Source organism: Capra hircus, assembly GCF_001704415.2.
Source record: "Capra hircus breed San Clemente chromosome X unlocalized genomic scaffold, ASM170441v1, whole genome shotgun sequence".
NCBI lineage: Eukaryota > Metazoa > Chordata > Mammalia > Artiodactyla > Bovidae > Capra > Capra hircus.
In genome coordinates, this window is record NW_017189516.1 from 65693745 (window position 1) to 65715090 (window position 21346).

General features: G+C 40.1%; 1 protein-coding gene across 1 annotated transcript in view; it reads left to right on the forward strand.

The window, feature by feature from the left end:
• The window catches only part of ZC4H2 (zinc finger C4H2-type containing), a gene marked incomplete at its 5' end in the record, with an annotated part of 29347 nt that extends 11413 nt beyond the window's left edge, over positions 1–17934 (forward strand). Inside the window, 1 exon segment of the mRNA XM_018044002.1 lies at positions 16494–17934. Coding sequence (XP_017899491.1) covers positions 16494–16607 — 114 coding nt within the window.
• Positions 17935–21346: the final 3412 nt, after the last annotated feature.

Here is a 21346-nt window from a genome sequence, read left to right on the forward strand (position 1 = left end):
AATGTTCATCACAACACTGTTTTCAACAGTCAGGACATGGAAGCAACCTAGATATCCATTGGCAGACAAATGGATAAGAAAGCTGTGATACATATACACAATGGAATATTCAGTTCAGTTCAGTCACTCAGTCATGTCTGATTCTTTGCGACCCCATGAACTGCAGCACACCAGGCCTCCTTGTTCTAAACCAACTCCCAGAGTTCACCCAAACTCATGTCCACCGAGTCGGTGATACCATCCAGCCATCTCATCCTCTGTCGTCCGCTTCTCCTCTTGCCCCCAATCCTTCCCAGCGTCAGAATCTCTTTCGAATGAGTCTATGCTTCGCATGTGGTGGCCAAAGTATTGGAGTTTCAGTTTTAGCATCAGTCCTTCCAAAGAACACCTAGGGCTGATCTCCTTTAGAATGGACTGGCTGATCTCCTTTAGAATGGACTGGTTGGATCTCCTTGCAGTCCAAGGGACTCTCAAGAGTCTTCTCCAACACCACAGTTCAGAAGCATCAATTCTTTGGCGCTCAGCTTTCTTCACAGTCCGACTCTCACATCCATACATGACCACTGGAAAAATCATAGCCTTGACTAGACGGAAGTTTGTTAGCAAAGTAATCTCTCTGCTTTTGAATATGCTATCTAGGTTGGTCATAACTTTCCTTCCAAGGAGTAAGCATCTTTTAATTTCATGGCTGCAATCACCATCTGCAGTGATTTTGGAGCTCCTGGGCTTCCCTGGTGGCTCAGATGGTAAAGCGCCTGCCTGCAGTGCAGGAGACCCGGGTTCAATCCCTAGGTTGGGAAGATGCCCTGGAGAAGGAAATGGCAACCCACTCCAGTACTCTTCCTGGAAAATTCCATGGACTGAGGAGCCTGGTAGGCTACAGTGCATGGGGTCGCAAAGAGTCGGACACGACTGAGCGACTTCACTTCCACTTTCAAAATAAAGTCTGACACTGCTTCCACTGTTTCCCCGTCTATTTCCCATGAAGTGATGGGACCAGATGCCACGATCTTCGTTTTCTGAATGTTGAGCTTTAAGCCAACTTTTTCACTATCCTCATTTCACTTTCATCAAGAGGCTATTTAATTCTTCTTCATTTTGTGCCATAAGGGTGGCGTCATCTGCATATCTGAGGTGATTGATATTTCTCCTGGCAATCTTGATTCCAGCTGGTGCTTTCCAGCCCAGCATTTCTTATGATATATTCTGCACATAAGTTAAATAATCAGGGTGACAGTATACAGCCTTGACGTACTCCTTTTCCTATTTGGAACTAGTCTGTTGTTCCATGTCCAGTTCTGACTGTTGCTTCCTGACCTGCATACAGTTTTCCCAAGAGGCAGATCAGGTGGTCTGGTATTCACATCTCTTTCATAACTCTCCACAGTTTATTGTAATTCACAAAATCAAAGGCTTTGGCAGAGTCAATAAAGCAGAAATACATGTTTTTTTTGGAACTCTCTTCCATTTTTTGATGATCCAGCAAATGTTGGCAATTTGATCTCTGATTCCTCTGCCTTTTCTAAAATCAGCTTGAAGATCTGGAAGTTCATGGTTCACTTATTGCTGAAACCTGGCTTGGAGAATTTTGAGCATTACTTTACTAGCGTGTGAGATGAGTGCAAATGTGCGGTAGTTGGAGCATTCTTTGGCATTGCCTTTCTTTGGGATTGGAATGAAAACTGACCTTTTCCAGTCCTGTGGCCACTGCTGAGTTTTCCAAATTTGCTGGCATATTGAGTGCAGCACTTTCACAGCATCATCTTCCAGGGTTTGAAATAGGTAAACCAGAATTCCATCACCTCCACTAGCTTTGTTCATAGTGATGCTTTCTAACACCCACTTGACTTCACATTCCAGGATGTCTGGCTCTAGGTGAGTGATCACACCATCATGATTATCTGGGTCGTGAAGATCTTTTTTGTACAGTTCTTCTGTGTATTCTTGCCACCTCTTCTTAATATCTTCTGCTTCTGTTAGGTCCAGACCATTTCTGTCCTTTATCGAGCCTATCTTTGCATGAAATGTTCCCTTGGTATCTCTCATTTTCTTGAAGAGACCTCTAGTCTTTCCCATTCTATTGTTTTCCTCTATTTCTTTGCATTGATCATTGAAGAAGGCTTTCTTATCTCTTCTTGCTATTCTTTGGAAGTCTGCATTCAGATGCTTATATCTTTCCTTTTCTCCTTTGCTTTTTGCTTCTCTTCTTTTCACAGCTATTTGTAAGGCCTCCTGAGACAACCATTTTGCTTTTATGCATTTTTTTTCCATGGGGTTGTCTGGATCTCTGTCTCCTGTACAATATCACGAACCTCCGTCCATAGTTCACCAAGCACTCTATCTATCAGATCTATTTCCTTAAATCTATTTCTCACTTCCACTGTATAATCATAAGGAATTTGATTTAGGTCATACATGAATGGTCTATTGGTTTTCCCTTCTTGCTTCACTTTAAGTATGAATTTGGCCATAAGGAACTCATGATCTGAGCCACAGTCAGCTCCCGGTCTTGTTTTTGCTGACTGTATAGAGCTTCTCCATCTTGGCTGCAAAGAATACAATCAGTCTGATTTTGGTGTTGACCATCTTGTGACATCCATGTGTAGAGTCTTCTCTTGTGTTGTTGGAAGAGGGTGTTTGCTATGACCAGTGCATTCTCTTGGCAAAACTCTGTTAGCCTTTGCCCTGCTTCATTCCATATTCCAAGGCCAAATTTGCCTGTTACTCCAGGTGTTTCTTAACTTCCTGCTTTTGCATTCCAGTCTGCTATAATGAAAAGGACATCTTTTGGGGGGTGTTAGTTCTAAAAGGTCTTGTAGGTCTTCATAGAACCATTCAAATTCAGCTTCTTCAGCATTACTGGCTGGAACATAGGCTTCGGTTACTGTGATATTGAATGGTTTGCCTTGGAAATAAACAGAGGTCATTCTGTCGTTTTTGAGATTGCATCCAAGTACTGCACTTTGGACTCTTTTGTTGACCATGATAGCTACTCCATTTCTTCTAAGGGATTCCTGCCCGCAGTAGTAGATACCATGGTCACCTGAGTTAAATTCACCCATTCCAGTCCATTTTAGTTCACTGATTCTTAGAATGTCGACGTTCACTCTTGCCATCTCCTGTTTGACCACTTCCAATTTGCCTTGATACATGGACCTAACATTCCAGGTTCCTATGCAATATTGCTGTTTACAGCATTGGACCTTGCTTCTATCACCAGTCACATCCACAACTGGGCATTGTTTTTGCTTTGACTCCATCCCTTCATTCTTTCTGGAGTTATTTCTCCACTGATCTCCAGTAGCATATTGGGCACCTACTGACCTGGGGAGTTCCTCTTAAAGCATCCTTTCATTTTGCCTTTTCATACTGTTCATGGGGTTTTCAAAGCAACTATACTGAAGTGGTTTGCCATTCCCTTCCTCAGTGGACCACATTCTGTCAGACCTCTCCACCATGACCCTCCCGTCTTGGGTGGCCCCACAGGGCATGGCTTAGTTTCACTGAGTTAGACAAGGCTGTGGTCCATGTGTTCAGATTGACTAGTTTTCTGTGATTATGATTTGAGTGTCTACCCTCTGATGACTCTCAGAACACCTACCATCTTACTTGGGTTTCTGTTACCTTGAACATGGAGTATCTCTTCACGGCTGCTCCAGCAAAGCGCAGCCACTGCTCCTTATCTTGGACGAAGGGTATCTCCTCACATCAGCCCCTCCTAATCTTGAATGTGGAGTAGCTCCTCTCAGCCCTCTTGTACCCGCGCAGCCACTGCTCACTTTTACTATGGTCATCTGGGGTGGCAGCGGTTCCAGCTTGGTCTCTGTTGGGCAGCCGGGCCTGGGGCTCCACAACCTTAGCCCCCTCACCTATGCTGCCTCCTTAGGGTGCTGCGATCCCAGGCCTAGAGGATCAGGGGAGGCTTGGTCTCAGGAGCACAGTGGTGGAGAGCAAGCTGCCAGCTTGCCAGTAATGGAATTACTCAGCTATTTAAAAAGAATGCATTTGAATCAGTTCTAATGAGGTGGATGAAACAGGAGCCTCTTATACATAGTGAGTGAAGTCACTCACTTGTGTCAGACTCTGCAACCCCATGGATTGTAGCCTACCAGCCTCCTCTGTCCATGGGATTTTCCAGATAAGAATACTTGAGTGGGTTGCCATTTCCTTCTTCAGGGGATCTTCCCAGCACAGGGATCAAACCCAGGTCTCCTGCATTGTAGGCAGATTCTTTTACCATCTGAGCCACCAAGGAAGTCTGACATTTATACTGAAGAAAGTTCGAAAGAAAAACATCAATATAGTATATTAATGCATATACATGGAATTTAGAAATAGGGTAATGATGACCCTATATGTAAGACACCAAAAGAGACTCAGATGTAAAGAATAGTCTTTTGGACTCTGTAGGAGAAGGCAAGGGTGGGATGATTTGAGAGAATAGCACTGAAACATGTATATTATCATATGCAAAATAGATATCCAGTCCTGGTTCGATGCATGAGACAGGGTACTCAGGGCTGGTGCACTGGGATGACCCTGAGGGATGGGATGGGGAGGGAAGTGGGAGGGAGTTTAGGATGGGGAACAAATGTACACCCATGTCTGATTCATGTCAATGTATGGGGAAAACTGCTACAAGATTTTATTTATTTATTTATTTATTAGTTTTTTATTTTTTAAATTTTAAAATCTTTAATTCTTACATGCGTTCCCAAACATGAACCCCCCTCCCACTTCCCTCCCCATAACATCTTTCTGGGTCATCCCCATGCACCAGCCCCAAGCATGCTGTATCCTGCGTCAGACATAGACTGGCGATTCAATTCTTACATGATAGCATACATGTTAGAATGCCATTCTCCCAAATCATCCCACCCTCTCCCTCTCCCTCGGAGTCCAAAAGTCCGTTATACACATCTGTGTCTTTTTTCCTGTCTTGCATTCAAGGTCGTCATTGCCATCTTCCTAAATTCCATATATATGTGTTAGTATACTGTATTGGTGTTTTTCTTTCTGGCTTACTTCACTCTGTATAATCGGCTCCAGTTTCATCCATCTCATCAGAACTGATTCAAATGAATTCTTTTTAACGGCTGAGTAATACTCCATTGTGTATATGTACCACAGCTTTCTTATCCATTCATCTGCTGATGGACATCTAAGTTGTTTCCATGTCCTGGCTATTATAAACAGTGCTGCGATGAACATTGGGGTACATGTGTCTCTTTCAATTCTGGTTTCCTTGGTGTGTATGCCCAGCAGTGGGATTGCTGGGTCACAAGGTAGTTCTATTTGCAATTTTTTAAGGAATCTCCACACTGTTCTCCATAGTGGCTGTACTAGTTTGCATTCCCACCAACAGTGTAGGAGGGTTCCCTTTTCTCCACACCCTCTCCAGCATTTATTGCTTGCAGATTTTTGGATCGCAGCCATTCTGACTGGTGTGAAGTGGTACCTCATTGCGGTTTTGATTTGCATTTCTCTAATAACGAGTGATGTTGAGCATCTTTTCATGTGTTTGTTAGCCATTCGTATGTCTTCTTTGGAGAAATGTCTATTTAGCTCTTTGGCCCATTTTTTGATTGGGTGGTTTATTTTTCTGGAATTGAGCTGCATAAGTTGCTTGTATATTTTTGAGATTAGTTGTTTGTCAGTTGCTTCATTTGCTATTATTTTCTCCCATTCAGAAGGCTGTCTTTTCACCTTGCTTATATTTTCCTTTGTTGTGCAGAAGCTTTTAATTTTAATTAGATCCCACTTGTTCATTTTTGCTTTTATTTCCAGAATTCTGGAAGGTGGATCATAGAGGATCCTGCTGTGATTTATGTCTGAGAGTGTTTTGCCTATGTTCTCCTCTAGGAGTTTTGTAGTTTCTGATCTTACATTTAGATCTTTAATCCATTTTGAGTTTATTTTTGTGTATGGTGTTAGAAAGTGATCTAGTTTCATTCTTTTACAAGTGGTTGACCAGTTTTCCCAGCACCACTTGTTAAAGAGATTGTCTTTACTCCATTGTATATTCTTGCCTCCTTTGTCAAAGATAAGGTGTCCATATGCGTGTGGATTTATCTCTGGGCTTTCTATTTTGTTCCATTGATCTATATGTCTGTCTTTGTGCCAGTACCATACTGTCTTGATGACTGTGGCTTTGTAGTAGAGCCTGAAGTCAGGCAGGTTGATTCCTCCAGTTCTATTCTTCTTTCTCAAGATTGCTTTGGCTATTCGATGTTTTTTGTATTTCCATACAAATCTTGAAATTATTTGTTCTAGTTCTGTGAAAAATGTGGCTGGTAGCTTGATAGGGATTGCATTGAATTTGTAAATTGCTTTGGGTAGTATACTCATTTTCACTATATTGATTCTTCCGATCCATGAACATGGTATATTTCTCCATCTATTAGTGTCCTCTTTGATTTCTTTCATCAGTGTTTTATAGTTTTCTATATATAGGTCTTTAGTTTCTTTAGGTAGATATATTCCTAAGTATTTTATTCTTTTCGTTGCAATGGTGAATGGAATTGTTTCCTTAATTTCTTTTTCTACTTTCTCGTTATTCGTGTATAGGAATGCAAGGGATTTCTGTGTGTTGATTTTATATCCTGCAACTTTACTATATTCATTGATTAGCTCTAGTAATTTTCTGGTGGAGTCTTTAGGGTTTTCCATGTAGAGGATCATGTCATCTGCAAACAGTGAGAGTTTTACTTCTTCTTTTCCAATTTGGATTCCTTTTATTTCTTTATCTGCTCTGATTGCTGTGGCCAAAACTTCCAGAACTATGTTGAATAGTAGCGGTGAAAGTGGACACCCTTTTCTTGTTCCTGACTTTAGGGGAAATGCTTTCAATTTTTCACCATTGAGGATAATGTTTGCTGTGGGTTTGTCATATATAGCTTTTATTATGTTGAGGTATGTTCCTTCTATTCCTGCTTTCTGGAGAGTTTTTATCATAATGGATGTTGAATTTTGTCAAAGGCCTTCTCTGCATCTATTGAGATAATCATATGGTTTTTATTTTTCAATTTGTTAATGTGGTGAATTATATTGATTGATTTAGGGCAGAAATAAATGCAAAAGAAACAAAAGAGACCATAGCAAAAATCAACAAAGCCAAAAGCTGGTTCTTTGAAAGGATAAATAAAATTGACAAACCATTAGCCAGACTCATCAAGAAGCAAAGAGAGAAAAATCAAATCAATAAAATTAGAAATGAAAATGGAGAGATCACAACAGACAACACAGAAATACAAAGGATCATAAGAGACTACTATCAGCAGTTGTATGCCAATAAAATGGACAACGTGGAAGAAATGGACAAATTCTTAGAAAAGTACAATTTTCCAAAACTGAACCAGGAAGAAATAGAAAATCTTAACAGACCCATCACAAGCATGGAAATTGAAACTGTAATCAGAAATCTTCCAGCAAACAAAAGCCCAGGTCCAGACGGCTTCACAGCTGAATTCTACCAAAAATTTCGAGAAGAGCTAACACCTATCCTCCTCAAACTCTTCCAGAAAATTGCAGAGGAAGGTAAACTTCCAAACTCATTCTATGAGGCCACCATTACCCTAATACCAAAACCTGACAAAGATGTCACAAAAAAAGAAACTACAGGCCAATATCACTGATGAACATAGATGCAAAAATCCTCAACAAAATTCTAGCAATCAGAATCCAACAACACATTAAAAAGATCATACACCATGACCAAGTGGGCTTTATCCCAGGGATGCAAGGATTCTTCAATATCTGCTACAATATTTTAAAGTAATTATCATCCCATTAAAATTAATTAATTAATTTTTAAAAATTGATGGAGAAATGAAAAGGTTTTCAGACAAGCAAAAGTTATGAGAATTCAGTACCACCAAACCAGTTTTACAACAAATGTTAAAGGAAATTGTATAGCCAAGAAATACACGGGAAGTAGAAACATCTATAAAATCGACCCCCAACGATTAAGAAAATGGCAATGGGAACATATATATCAATAATTACTTCAAATGTAAATAGATTAAATGCTTCAACCAAAGACACAGACTGGCTGAATGGATTTTTAAAAAGACCCATATATATACTGTCTACAAGAAACCACTTGAGACCTAAAGACACATATAGACTGAAAGTGAGATGATGGGGAAATATATTTCATGCAAATAGGAAGCAAAAGAAAGTTGGAGTAGCCATCCTCATATCAGACAAAATAGACCTTAAAATAAAGAAGATTACAGGAATTAAGGACACTACATAATGATCAAGGGATCAATCCAAAAGGAAGACAAAACAATTGTAAATATCTATGGATCCAAATGGAGAAGGTGATGGCATCCCACTCCAGTACTGTTGCTTGGAAAATCCCATGGACAGAGGAGCCTGGTAGGCTGCAGTCCATGGGGTCACAAAGAATCAGACACGACTGAGTGACTTCACTTTCACTTTTCAGTTACATGCATTGGAGAAGGAAATGGCAACCCACTCCAGTGTTCTTGCCTGGAGAATCCCAGGGACAGGGGAACCTGGTGGGCTGCCATCTATGGGGTTGCACAGAGTTGGACACGACTGATGTGACTTGGCAGCAGCATGCATCCAAAATAGGAGTACCTCAATACATAAAAAAATTAAACACTAACACATAAAAGGAGAAATTGACAGTGACACAATAATAGTAGGAGACTTTAACACCCCACTCACACCAATGGGCAGATCATGAAAACAAAATTAATAAGGAAACTCAAGTCTTATATGATACCTTAGATGAGATAGATCTCATTGATATCTTCAGGACATTTCATCCAAAGGCAAAAGAATACAACTTCTTCTCAAGTGCACATGGAACATTCTCCAGAATGGACCACATCTTTAGTCACAAATCAAGCCTCAGTAAATAAGAAAATTGAAATCATATCAAGCATCTTCTCTGACCAAAATGCTATGAGACTGGATATCAATTACAAGAAAAAAAAACTGTAAGAAACACAAACAAATGGAGATTAAACAACACGTTTCTAAATAACCAGCAGTTTACTGAAGAAATCAAAAGGGAAATCAAAAAATTTCTAGAAACAAATGACAATGCAAACACACAATTCAAAACCCATGGGATGCAGCAAAAGGAATTCTAAGAGTAAAGTTTATAGCAATACAATCCTACCTCAAGAAACAAACAAACAAAAAGCATTGAATAGACAATGTAACTTTACACCTAAAACAACTGGGGAAAAAAAGAAAAAAATATTAGAAGGAAAGAAATCATAAAGATCCAAGCAGAAATAAATGAAAAAGCAATTTAAAAAAAAACAATAGTAAAGATTAATAAAACTAAAAGCTGGTTCTTTGAGAAGAAAAACAAAATTGACAAGCCTTTAGCCAGATTCATCAAAAAAAAAGAGAATAATCAAATCAACAAAATTAGAATTGAAAAAGGAGACATTACAACAGACCATGAAAAAATACAAAGAATTATAAGGGACTACTATGAACAACTATATGGCAATAAAATGGGTAACCTGGAAGAAATGCACAGATTCTTAGAAAAGTTCATCTTCCAAGACTGAACCAGGAATAAATAGAAATTATGAATAACCCAATTACAAGCACTGAAAATGAAGCTGTGATTTAAAAAAAAATCTCCCAGAAAACGAAAGCCCAGGACCAGATGGCTTCACAGGAGACTTTTATCAAACATTTAGAGAAAAGCTAATGCCTATTCTTCTAAAGCTCTTTCAAAAAATTGCAGAGGAAGGAACACTTCCAAACTCATTGTAAGAGGTCATCATCACCCTGATACCAAAACCAGACAAAGATGCCACAAAAAGAGAAAACTACAGGCCAATATCACTGATGAACAGAGATGCAAAAATCCTCAACAAAATTTTTGTAAACAATTCAGCAGCACATCAAAATTTCAAAAACCATGATCAAGTTGGGTTTATTTCTGGAATGCAAGGATTCTTCAATATATGTAAAGCAAACTGTGTGATATTCTATGTAAACAAATTGAAAGATAAAAACCATATGATAATCTCAATAGATGAAAAAAAAAAAGCCTCTGAAAAAAATTCAGCACCCATTTGTGATTAAAAGTCCTCAAAAGCTGGGCATAGAAGGAACCTACCTCAACACAGTAAAGGCCATTTATGATAAGCCTACAGCAAACATTATTTTCAAGGGTGAATAACTGAAAGCATTCCCCCTAAGATCAGGAACAAGACAAGGGTGTCCACTCCAACACTACTGGTCAACATAGTTCTGGAGGACCTAGCTACAACAATCAGAGAAGAAAAAGAAAACGAATCCAGATCAGAAAAGAAGAAATAAAGCTCTCACTGTATGCAGATGGCATGATACTGTATATAGAAAACTCTAAAGATAGTATCAGAAAATTACTAGAGCTAATCACTGAATTTAGCAAAGTTGCAGGATACGAAATCAATACACAGAAATCACTTGCATTTCTATATATTAACAATGGAAAACCAGAAATAGAAACTAAGGAATCAATCCCATTCACCACTGCAACAAAAAGAATTAAACATCTAGGAATAAACTTATCTATGGAAACAAAAGAACTGTACACAGAAAATTATAAGACACTAATGAAAGAAATCAACGATGACATAAACAGAGAGATATTCCATTTTCCTGGGTAGGAAGAATCAATATTGTGAAAATGACTATACTACCAAATGCAATCTACAGATTCAGTGTTTCCCCTCTCAAATGACCAATGGCATTTTTCACAGAACTAGAAAAAATATTTCAAAATTCATATGGAAACACAAAAGACCCCGAATAGCCAAATTAGTCTTAAGAAAGAAGAATGGAGCTGGGGGAATCAACCTTCCTGACTTCAGATTATACTACAAAGCTATGGTCATCAAGACAGTATGATACTGGCACAAAAAGAGAAATATAGACCAATGGAATAAGATTGAAAGCCCAGAAATAAACCCATGCACATATGGGTACCTTATTTTTTACAAAGGAGGCAAGAAAACACAATGGGGCAAAGATAACCCCTTCAATAAATGGTGCTTGGAAAACTGGACAGCTACATGTAAAAGAATGACATTAGAACACTTACTAACACCATACACAAAGATAAACTCAAAATGTATTAAAGACCTAAGTGTAAAACCAGAAACTATAAAACTCCTAGAGGAAAACATAGGCAGAACACTCGATGACATAAATCAAGGCAAGATCCTCTATGAACCACCTCTTCCATTCAGTTCAGTCACTCAGTCGTGTGCAACTCTTTGCGACCTCATGAACCACAGCACGCCAGGCCTCCCTGTCCATCACTAACTCCCAGAATACACCCAAACTCTTGTCCATTGTGTCAGTGATGCCATCAAACCATCTCATCCTCTGTCGTCCCCTTCTCCTCCTGCCCTCAGTCTTTCTCAGCATCAGAGTCTTTTCAAATAAGTCAGCTCTCCGCATCAGGTGGCCAAAGTATTGGGGCTTCAGCTTCAACATCAGTCCCTCCAATGAACACTCAAAACTGATCTCCTTTAGGATAGACTGGTTAGATTTCCTTGCAGTCCAAGGGACTCTCAAGAGTCTTCTCCAACACCACAGTTAAAAAGCATCAATTCCTTAAAGCTCAACTTTCTTTATAGTCCAACTTTCACATCCATACATGACTACTGGAAAAACCATAGCCTTTACTAGACAGACATTTGTTGGCAAAGTAATGTTTCTGCTTTTCAATATGCTGCCTAGGTTGGTCATAACTTTCCTTCCAAGGAGCAAGCATCTTTTAATTTCATGGCTGCAATCACCATCTGCAGTGATTTGGGAGCCCACAAAAATAAAGTCAGCCACTGTTTCCCCATCTATTTGCCATGAAGTGATGGGAAAGGATGCCATGATCTTAGTTTTCTGAATATTGAGCTTTAAGCCAACGTTTTCACTCTCCTCTTTCACTTTCATCAAGAGGCTCTTTAGTTCTTCTTCATTTTCTGCCATAAAGGTGGTGTCATCTGCATAACTGAGGTCATTGATATTTCTTCTGGCAATCTTGATTCCAGCTTGTGCTTCCTCCAGCCCAGCATTTCTCGTGATATACGTTGCATATAAGTTAAATAAGCAGGGTGACAATATACAGCCTTGACTTATACTTTTTCCTATTTTGAACCAGTCTCTTGTTCCATGCCCAGTTCTAACTGTTGCTTCCTGACCTGCATACAGGTTTCTCAAGAGGTTCCATTACTCTAAAAACCACCTCTTAGAGTAATGGAAAGAAAAACAAAAGTAAACAAGTGGGACCTGATTAAACTTAAAATCTTTTCACAGGAAAGGGAACTATAAGCAAGGTGAAAAGATAGCCCTCAGAATCGGAGAAAATAATAGCAAATGAAACAACTGACAAAAGATTAATTTCCAAAATATACAAACAGGTCATACAACTGAATGCCAGAAAAACAAACAACCCAATCAAAAAGTGAGAAAAATACCTAAACAGACATCTCTCCAAAGAAGACATACCGATGGCTAACAAACACATGAAAAGATCCTCAACATCGCTCGTTTTTAGAGAAATGCAAATCGAAACTACAATGAGATATCACCTCACACTGGTCAGAATAGCCATCATCAAAAAGTCTACGAACAATAAATGCTGGAGAGTGTGTGGAGAAAAGGGAATGCTCTTGCACTGTTGGTGGGAATGTAAATTGATACAGGCACTATGGAAGACGGTATGGAGATTCCTTTAAAAACTAGGAATAAAACCACCATATGACCCAGCAATCCCATTCCTAGGCATATGCCCTGATGAGACCAAAATTGAAAAAGACACATGTATACCATTTTTCACTGCAGCATTATTTGCAGTAGCTAGAACATGGAAGCAACCTAGATGTCCATCGATAGATGAATGGATAAATAAGTTGTGGTATATATACACAATACCCAGCCACAACAATGAACACATTTGAGTAAGTTCTGATGAGGTGGATGGACCTAGAACCTATTATACAGAGTGAAGTATGACAGAAAGCGAAAGATAAATTCTGTATTCTAATATATATATACGGAATCTAGAACAATGGCACTGAAGAATTTATTTTCTGGGCAACAGTGGAGAAACAGACATAGAGAATAGACTTATGGATTTGGGGAGAGGGGAAGAGAGAGTGAGATGTGTGGAAAGAGTTACCTGGAAACTTACATTACCATATGTAAAATAGATAGGCAAAGGAAATTTGCTGTATGGCTCAGGCAACCAAACACAGGCTCTGTATCAATCTAGAGCTGTGGGATGAGGCGGGAGATGGGAGGGAGGTTCAAAAGGGCGGGGATATATGTTTACCTATGGCTGATTCATGTTGAGGTCTGACAGAAAACAAAATTCTGTAAAGCAATTATCCTTCAATAAAAAAAGTAAAAATAAAAAATTCTACAGATAGCAAATGCTCAAGAATGTGTGGAGAAAAGAGAACCCTCCTGAAATATTGGTGGGAATGTAAATTGGCACATCCTCTATGTAGAACAGTATGGAAATCCCTTTAAAAACTAAAATTTGTGTTACCATCAGTTCAGTTCAGTTCAGTTCAGTCGCTCAGTCATGTCCAACTCTGCGACCCCATGAATCGCAGCACGCCAGGCCTCCCTGTCCATCATCAACCCCCAGAGTTCACTCAGATTCACATCCATCGAGTCAGTGATGCCACCCAGCCATCTCATCCTCTGTTGTCCCCTTTTCCTCCTGCCCCCAATCCCTCCCAGCATCAAAGTCTTTTCCAATGAGTCAACTCTTCGCACGAGGTGGCCAAAGTACTGGAGTTTCAGCTTTAGCATCATTCCTTCCAAAGAACACCCAGAACTGATCTCCTTTAGAATGGACTGGTTGGATCTCCTTGCAGTCCAAGGGACTCTCAAGAGTCTTCCCCAACACCACAGTTCAAAAGCATCAATTCTTCAGCGCTCAGCATTCTTCACAGTCCAACTCTCACATCCATACATGACTACTGGAAAAACCATAGCCTTGACTAGACGGACCTTAGTTGGCAAAGTAATGTCTCTGCTTTTGAATATACTATCTAGGTTGATCATAACTTAGCTTCCAAGGAGTAAGCGTCCTTTAATTTCATGGCTGCAGTCACCATCTGCAGTGATTTTGGAGCCCCCAAAAATAAAGTCTGACACTGTTTCCACTGTTTCCCCATCTATTTTCCATGAGGTGATGGGACTGGATGCCATGATCTTCGTTTTCTGAATGTTGAGCTTTAAGCCAACTTTTTCACTCTCCTCTTTCACTTTCATCAAAAGGCGTTTTAGTTTCTCTTCACTTTCTGCCATAAGGGTGATGTCATCTGCATATCTGAGGTTATTGATGTTTCTCCCGGCAATCTTGATTCCAGCTTGTGTTTCTTCCAGTCCAGCATTTCTCATGATGTACTCTGCATAGAAGTTAAGTAAGCAGGGTGACAATATGCAGCCTTGATGTACTCCTTTTCCTATTTGGAACCAGTCTGTTGTTCTATGTCCAGTTCTAACTATTGCTTCCTGACCTGCATACAGATTTCTCAAGAGGCAGGTCAGGTGGTCTGGTATTCCTATCTCTTTCAGAATTTTCCACAGTTTATTGTGATCCACACAGTCAAAGGCTTTGGCATAGTCAATAAAGCAGAAATAGATGATTTTCTGTAACTCTCTTGCTTTTTCCATAATCCAGCGGTTGTTGGCAATTTGATCTCTGGTTCCTCTGCCTTTTCTAAAACCAGCTTGAACATCAGGAAGTTCACAGTTCACGTACTGCTGAAGCCTGGCTTAGAGAATTTTGAGGATTACTTTACTAGCATGTGAGATGAGTGCAATTGTGCGGTGGTTTGAGCATTCTTTAGCATTGCCTTTGTTTGGTATTGGAATGAAAACTGACCTTTTCCAGTCTTGTGGCCACTGCTGAGTTTTCCAAATTTGCTGGCATATTATCCTGCAATATGACTCCTGGGCATATACCCAGAAAAAAACTCTAATTCGAAAAGATGTATGCACTACAATGTTAATGGCAGCACTACTTACAATAGCTAAGACATGAAAGCAACCTAGATGCCCATCAACAGATGAATAGATAAAGAAGATGTGGTACATGTATACAGTGGAATGCTATCAGCCAGAAGTAATGCTGCTTGGACTTCAAGGAGATCAAACCAGTCAATCCTAAAGGAAATCAGTCCTGAATATTCATTAGAAGGACTAATGCTGAAGCTAAAACTCCAATCCTTTGGCCACCTGATACAAAGAACTGACTCTTTGGAAACGACCTTGATGCTGGGAAAGATTCAAGGCAGGAAGAAAAGGGGGGTGACAGAGGATGAAATGGTTGGATGGTATCACTGACTCGATGGATATGAGTTTGAGCAAGCTCCAGGAGTTTGTGATGGACAGGGAAGTCTGGCATGCTGCAGTCCATGGGGTTGCAGAGAGTTGGATATGACTGAGCAACTGAACTGAACTGAATGCTACTTGCAGCCACATGGATACACCTAGACATTAACATACTAAGTGAAGTCAAACAAAGACAAATACCATGTGATATCACTTATATGTGGAATCGAAAATATGATAACAAATGAACTTACTTTCAAAACAGAAACAGACTCGTAGACATAGAAAACAAAATCATGGTTACCAAAGTGGAAAGGGGATGAGACAGGGATAAATTAAGAGTTTGGGATTAGCAGACACAAACTACTATATATAAAATAGGTAAACAACAAAGTCCTACTCCATATCACAGGGAAATATATCCAATATCCTGTAATAAAGCACAATGGAAAATAACATGAAACACACACACATATATATACACACACATACATATATATATGCATATATGCATATATATATATATATCACTTTGTTGCACACCAAAAATTAACACAACATTACAAATCAACTATACTTCATTAAAAAAAAAGGTAGTAAATCGTCAAAAGGAGGAAGGGTCAGCAAACCAGAACCCACAAGCCAAGTGTGACCTGTTTCCTGTTTCTGTAAATAAAATTTTATTCGCCCCCAGACATGCCTGTTTGTTTATGTATTGTCTATATCTTCTTTTATGTGAAACAGAGCTGATGGTTGCAATTAAAATCATATGAACTGAAAAGGTCTAAAATATTATCTTGGCCTTTACAAAAAAAGTTTACTGATACCTGTCCTGGAGAATTAAATAATCTTTGAGTGGGCCTGATAGACCATGCTCCAGTATAATGCTTAATGGGTATACAATTCACATTTTGCCTTATTGCCAAGTTTTGGATATTCTTCCTAAATACCCCTCTTTGAATCTCACTCCCTTATATCCATTACATCCCTTACATCCAGCGCAGATCTCCCTACTTGGGTCTCACTCATTGATTTCTGCTCCTTCCTAACAGGAAATCATAACTGCTTTTGGAGCCCTGGGAGATCAGAAGGATGAACCATGGCCTGGAAGAATCTGACCACTAACTTTCTTTGTCTGTGTCTCTCACCAGGCCTGCCTGTCATGTCATCAACAAATTCACCGGAATGCACCTATATGCCCTCTGTGCAAAGCCAAGAGTCGGTCCAGGAATCCCAAAAAGCCAAAACGGAAGCAGGATGAATGAAGAGAGGGAGAACACTTAGAGCTCTACAGCTCATAACCCCTCCCCTTGACCAGAGTGATTGATGTCTCCATGTGAAAGAACCCTTCCCCACTTCTATTTAATGTGATAGAAGCACAACCCCCCTTTCACTTTGCTTTTATTTCTTTCTGCTGTCAGACTTTCTGGTTTAGGAAGAGATGTTGTTCAGGTGCTAATGACAGTTGTGTCTGAAGATCCCTTCTCTCTCACCCACATTTTAACCCCTGCCCTTGTTAGGAGACAAAGGAAGGGCAGAAATCCCAGATGTGATTCTCTGTCTCTTGCTTCTGAGGCCTAGTGCCTAAGGCCTGAGGGCTGAGTAGTCCCATATCCTTTTTCAGGTGAAGGTTCCAATGTTTCCCCTCCCTGTACTTTACTTTAGGCTCTGAAGGGACAACATTCTTTTTTCTGGACTTTCCAGTAGGTTTGGTGCATATATCTCCCCCACTCCCACCCTCATCTCATCCTCAAGGGCCAGAGGCAGCTTGGACAAGCTCTCCTTTTTGTATTAATTCGGGAGGCCTAGCTGTTTTATTAGAGTTTACCACCCCATTACCCCCTACCCTGACAGTTTCCCAGATATACTAAAGTTCTCAGGTACCAGGTTATGTGTCTGAGAACCCTAAAATCTGTGGACTTTTCTCCAATAATAACCCTAGCTTTTGAAAATTAGTAGTAGATGTTCCCCACAGTGAAATCAAGGAGCCAGACCTACTCTGCAAGTCCTGCCTAATTTGTTTCCTAAGTCTGAGGGCTCTGCTATAGGGGCTGTGTTAGGCTGGAGAGAATCCAGGATGACATTTGTGTTACTTTTTGTTCAAAACCTTTTAACACTTTACTCCAATGGTGTATCTTAGAGTTCAGAGTAACGGGTTGTGATTCAAGTGAATGCCAGTCACTACCATGCAGGTAGGTGAGACCTCTACTTCAGTCATCCCTCCCTCTCTTGGGTTGGCTCTCTTCTCTAAGGCAGCCTCAGCTCAGGTCAGCTTTTGGTGACTCCCTTTCCAGTGAATTGTGCAGGTGACTTTCCCTCTGAGAAGAAAAGATTCCAGTTTCCCCTAAGCCCTACACCTCTTCCTCTTAAACTTAAGGGATGGGACGGGGACTGACTGAAAAAATGTTGGCTTCAGGTATCAGGCCCTGGCTGGGTAGGGGAGGATATTTTTCCTTCCTTTCTTAACTGTACTTTTAAGTTACCACAGTGTCTGTGTGTTCATAATATATGGAAGGTTCCTCTGCTCTTTGAAAGTAAGAGCATTATGTCTGTACAAATTCTTTTAAATAAACATTTGTTCATTGGAATAAATACTCAGTGCTTACTAGTGCCAGGTAATAGAAAAGATGTAATGCCCTTTCCCCTTCTGGGTAGCTCTTCTTCACTCTTCTTTATTCTACCATATAAATAAGAAAATCAGGAGCATCACTGCATAATAATTTGCCCTATTTTATAATAATTTCCATTTATTCAGTGCCTACTCTGTGTCAGGTCTCTATGTAAGATGCTTTGTATAAACGATTGTATTTGATTTTCAAAACAACATCTCAAGCTAAGTATTCTTATTGCCATTTTCCAAAAATGTAAACTGAAGCTCAGAGAAGTAACTTGTACAGAGGTAAACAGACAGCTAGTAAGAGAAATTTCAGGATTTGAACTCAGACTTGTCTGGTTCCATAGTCCATTTTTTCCCCTACTTTTTCTCCATGGTCATTTTTTAAAGCTTTTCTCCCTTTCGGGATGGCTTTATCACAGGAGTAGTTGAAATAACTCTGAACTAGAAGTCAGAGACTATGAATTCAATGACTGCTGCAGGAGTATAAAGACCTGATCCCCTATGGGGATATAGGGAACACCTCTGAAGGGCCATCCCAGCTTCAGAGCTCCCCATGGGTGGACTGTGGTTTCCATTAAAACTGAGTTGGTAGCTCAGCTGGTAAAGAATCTACCTGCAATGTGGGAGACCTGGGTTTGATCCCTCAGTTGGGAAGATCCCCTGGAGGAGGGCATGGCAACCCACTCCAGTATTCTTGACAGGAGAATCCCCATGGACAGAGTAGCCTGGTGCACTACAGTCTATGGGGTCACAAAGAGTCAGACATGACTGAGCAACTAAGCACACACACAGCAGTTTAATAGCTCCTTCTGTCAAATCCTACCTTCTTCTTTTCCCTTTTCTTTTACAAGTGTTGATCCCATGAGCACCCTAATTAATATTCTGTACATTAAACTGTCCTAGTTCTTTCCAGAAACCCAACAGTTGACAGAAATTTCTCTGGTCAGTGTTGTCATCTGGAAAAATGGAAATAATAATAGTACCTATTTCTGGCATTGTTGAGAGCAATGTGAGGCATGGAGTAAGCACTCAATGCCAGGCATATAGCAAGTACTTCTTCCCCTTGCACCTCTGGCATCAGGTAGATTGGATGGCCACACAAAAAATAATATATTAGATTCCCCTGGTGGTCCAGTTAGTGTCTGCTTGTCAATGCAGGGGACATGAATTCAGTTCCTGGTCCAGAATGATTCCACATGCTGTGGTGCAACTAAGTCCATGTGAAGCCCAGGCACCCTAGAGCCTGTGCTCTGTGACAAGAGAAGCCCCTACAATGAGAAGCCCACAAATCAAAACTAGAGAGTAACCCTGCTTTCCACAATTAGAGAAAGCCCATGTGCAGCAGCAAAGTCCCAGTGCAGCCAAAAATAAATAAATAAAAGTAATTTAAAAGAAAAAAAGGAATACCATTTGTCTTAGCTGACATCACCATCTCAGATTTTGTTCAGCTACAAGGCTGCTTTTGAGGTGGCTTAAACTCACTCTGCAAATGGGGGACACTCGCCTGTCTGACTTGAAGTACACCTTAACCTATATTGACCTGTAAAGTATAGGAGAAATGGTTATTGCTCTGCATCTTTGGCACATTGGAGGTCAAATCTGTCAATTCAGTTGTAGCACAAATAGTCAGGTCAGCCATTTTCCAGGGAACAATTCTGAATGAGAAGGGAATAATCAAATGTTGAGAACCTATGTCTTCCAGCCACTGGGTGGGGTGCTACTATTTCATTTAATTTTTCTAGCTCATCTATCTATTGTTGCAAAGCAAGCAACCCCAAAACTTAGCAACTTAAAATAGCCATCATCTGTTTGCTTGTGATTCTGCAATTGGAGCAGGACTTGCTGTGAATTGTTTATTTCTATTCCATGTGGTGTTACCTCAGACAGCTTGGCTGGAGCTGAAGGAATGAAGATGTATGCCCCCTCATATCTGGTACCTCAGTTGTAGTGGCTGAAACAGCTGTGGGCTGCCTGGGCCTCCCAACTCCCTTTATAGTATTTTATCCTCCTTTCTTTCTTCATTGGGCCTCCCTTTCCAGGTAGAGCAGTGAGACATTTTTTTTTAATGTGGCAGCAGTCTTCCCAGAGGATGAGAACCAAAACTGCAAGGCTTTTTGTTGCATAAAACCAGAAGTCATACAGCAAAACTGCTTCTGTACTCTACTGGTCAAAGCAAGTCACAGAACCAATCCAGATTTAAGGAGTGGGGAAAAGAGACTCTACCTCTTGATAGGAGGAGCTGCATTCATGTCAAAGATGGGAGGAATTGTTGTTCATATTTGCAGATAACTTACCACATCATCCAACAACAAACTTACATTATGTGTGTCCATTTTTACAGATGATAAAACTGAGGCTCAAAAAAAGGGGAAAGTAGTTGCCCAACAAACAACTAGGAAGGGGCAAAGCCAAGAGGCAAACCTAGGTCTCTCTGCCTTTAAAGCCTATGTTTCTTCTACCTAAAAGCAGTTATTTATGTAGGTCTGAGACCTGGTTAGAGGAGACTAAAGAAAGAGAAAGAACAAAATAGAGTAAAAGACAAAGATGATGTAGGTGAAGGAGAGAGAAGAAGGAAGAGGAACAGAGTAAGAAATTATTTGTTATACTGGTAAAATGCTTTATACTTAAAGCACCTTATTCAACATTCTCGTTTAATTCTCATTTTAATAGCCCTGTACTATTAGGAGAGCATGTAGTATTACATTTTATAGATGAGACCCAGAAAGGGGAGCTGACTCACCTGATGTAACTTAGCAAGTTAACAGCAAAGCCACAACTAGAACCCAGGCCTTCCAATCTGGAAATAACCTGATTTGGGGCCCTCTTTACATGTTTAACACAATGAGGATGAATTTGTACATACTTTTTGCCAGATGGGTTGCTTTTACACTGAGGATAGGTGCTCACTCCACAGGGAAAGGACAGGCAATTTTAGCAATTCTGCTCTTAAAACTTTATTTCACTGTTACTATTATGCCCTCAGCTTTCCCATAGCAATTATCAGCATCTTTGCAATGATCAACATCTCTGAGGGTGAACTCTGGAAAACCTGTTAACTCAAGGCCAGGTGCCCTTAGGTTAGGTACTTAACCTCTCTGGGCCTCCAATATCTCATGTAGTAGTCCTCTCCTCATGGCATTGTTGTGAAGATCAAATAAGCTATTAATATGCATAAAGTGCTTAGAACAGAACTTGAGAGGCACTCAGTAAATGATGAGGAAGAAAATTATAATGATTATGACGGGCTTGCTGAGAGGCCAAAGATGACAATGATGATGAGGAGGAGGAGAAGAAGGAAGATGGGGAGGAGGAAGAGGAAAGAAGAAGAGAAGGGGAAGGGAAGAGGAGGAGAAGGGAGGGAGAGAAAGGGAAGAGGAGACAAGGCAC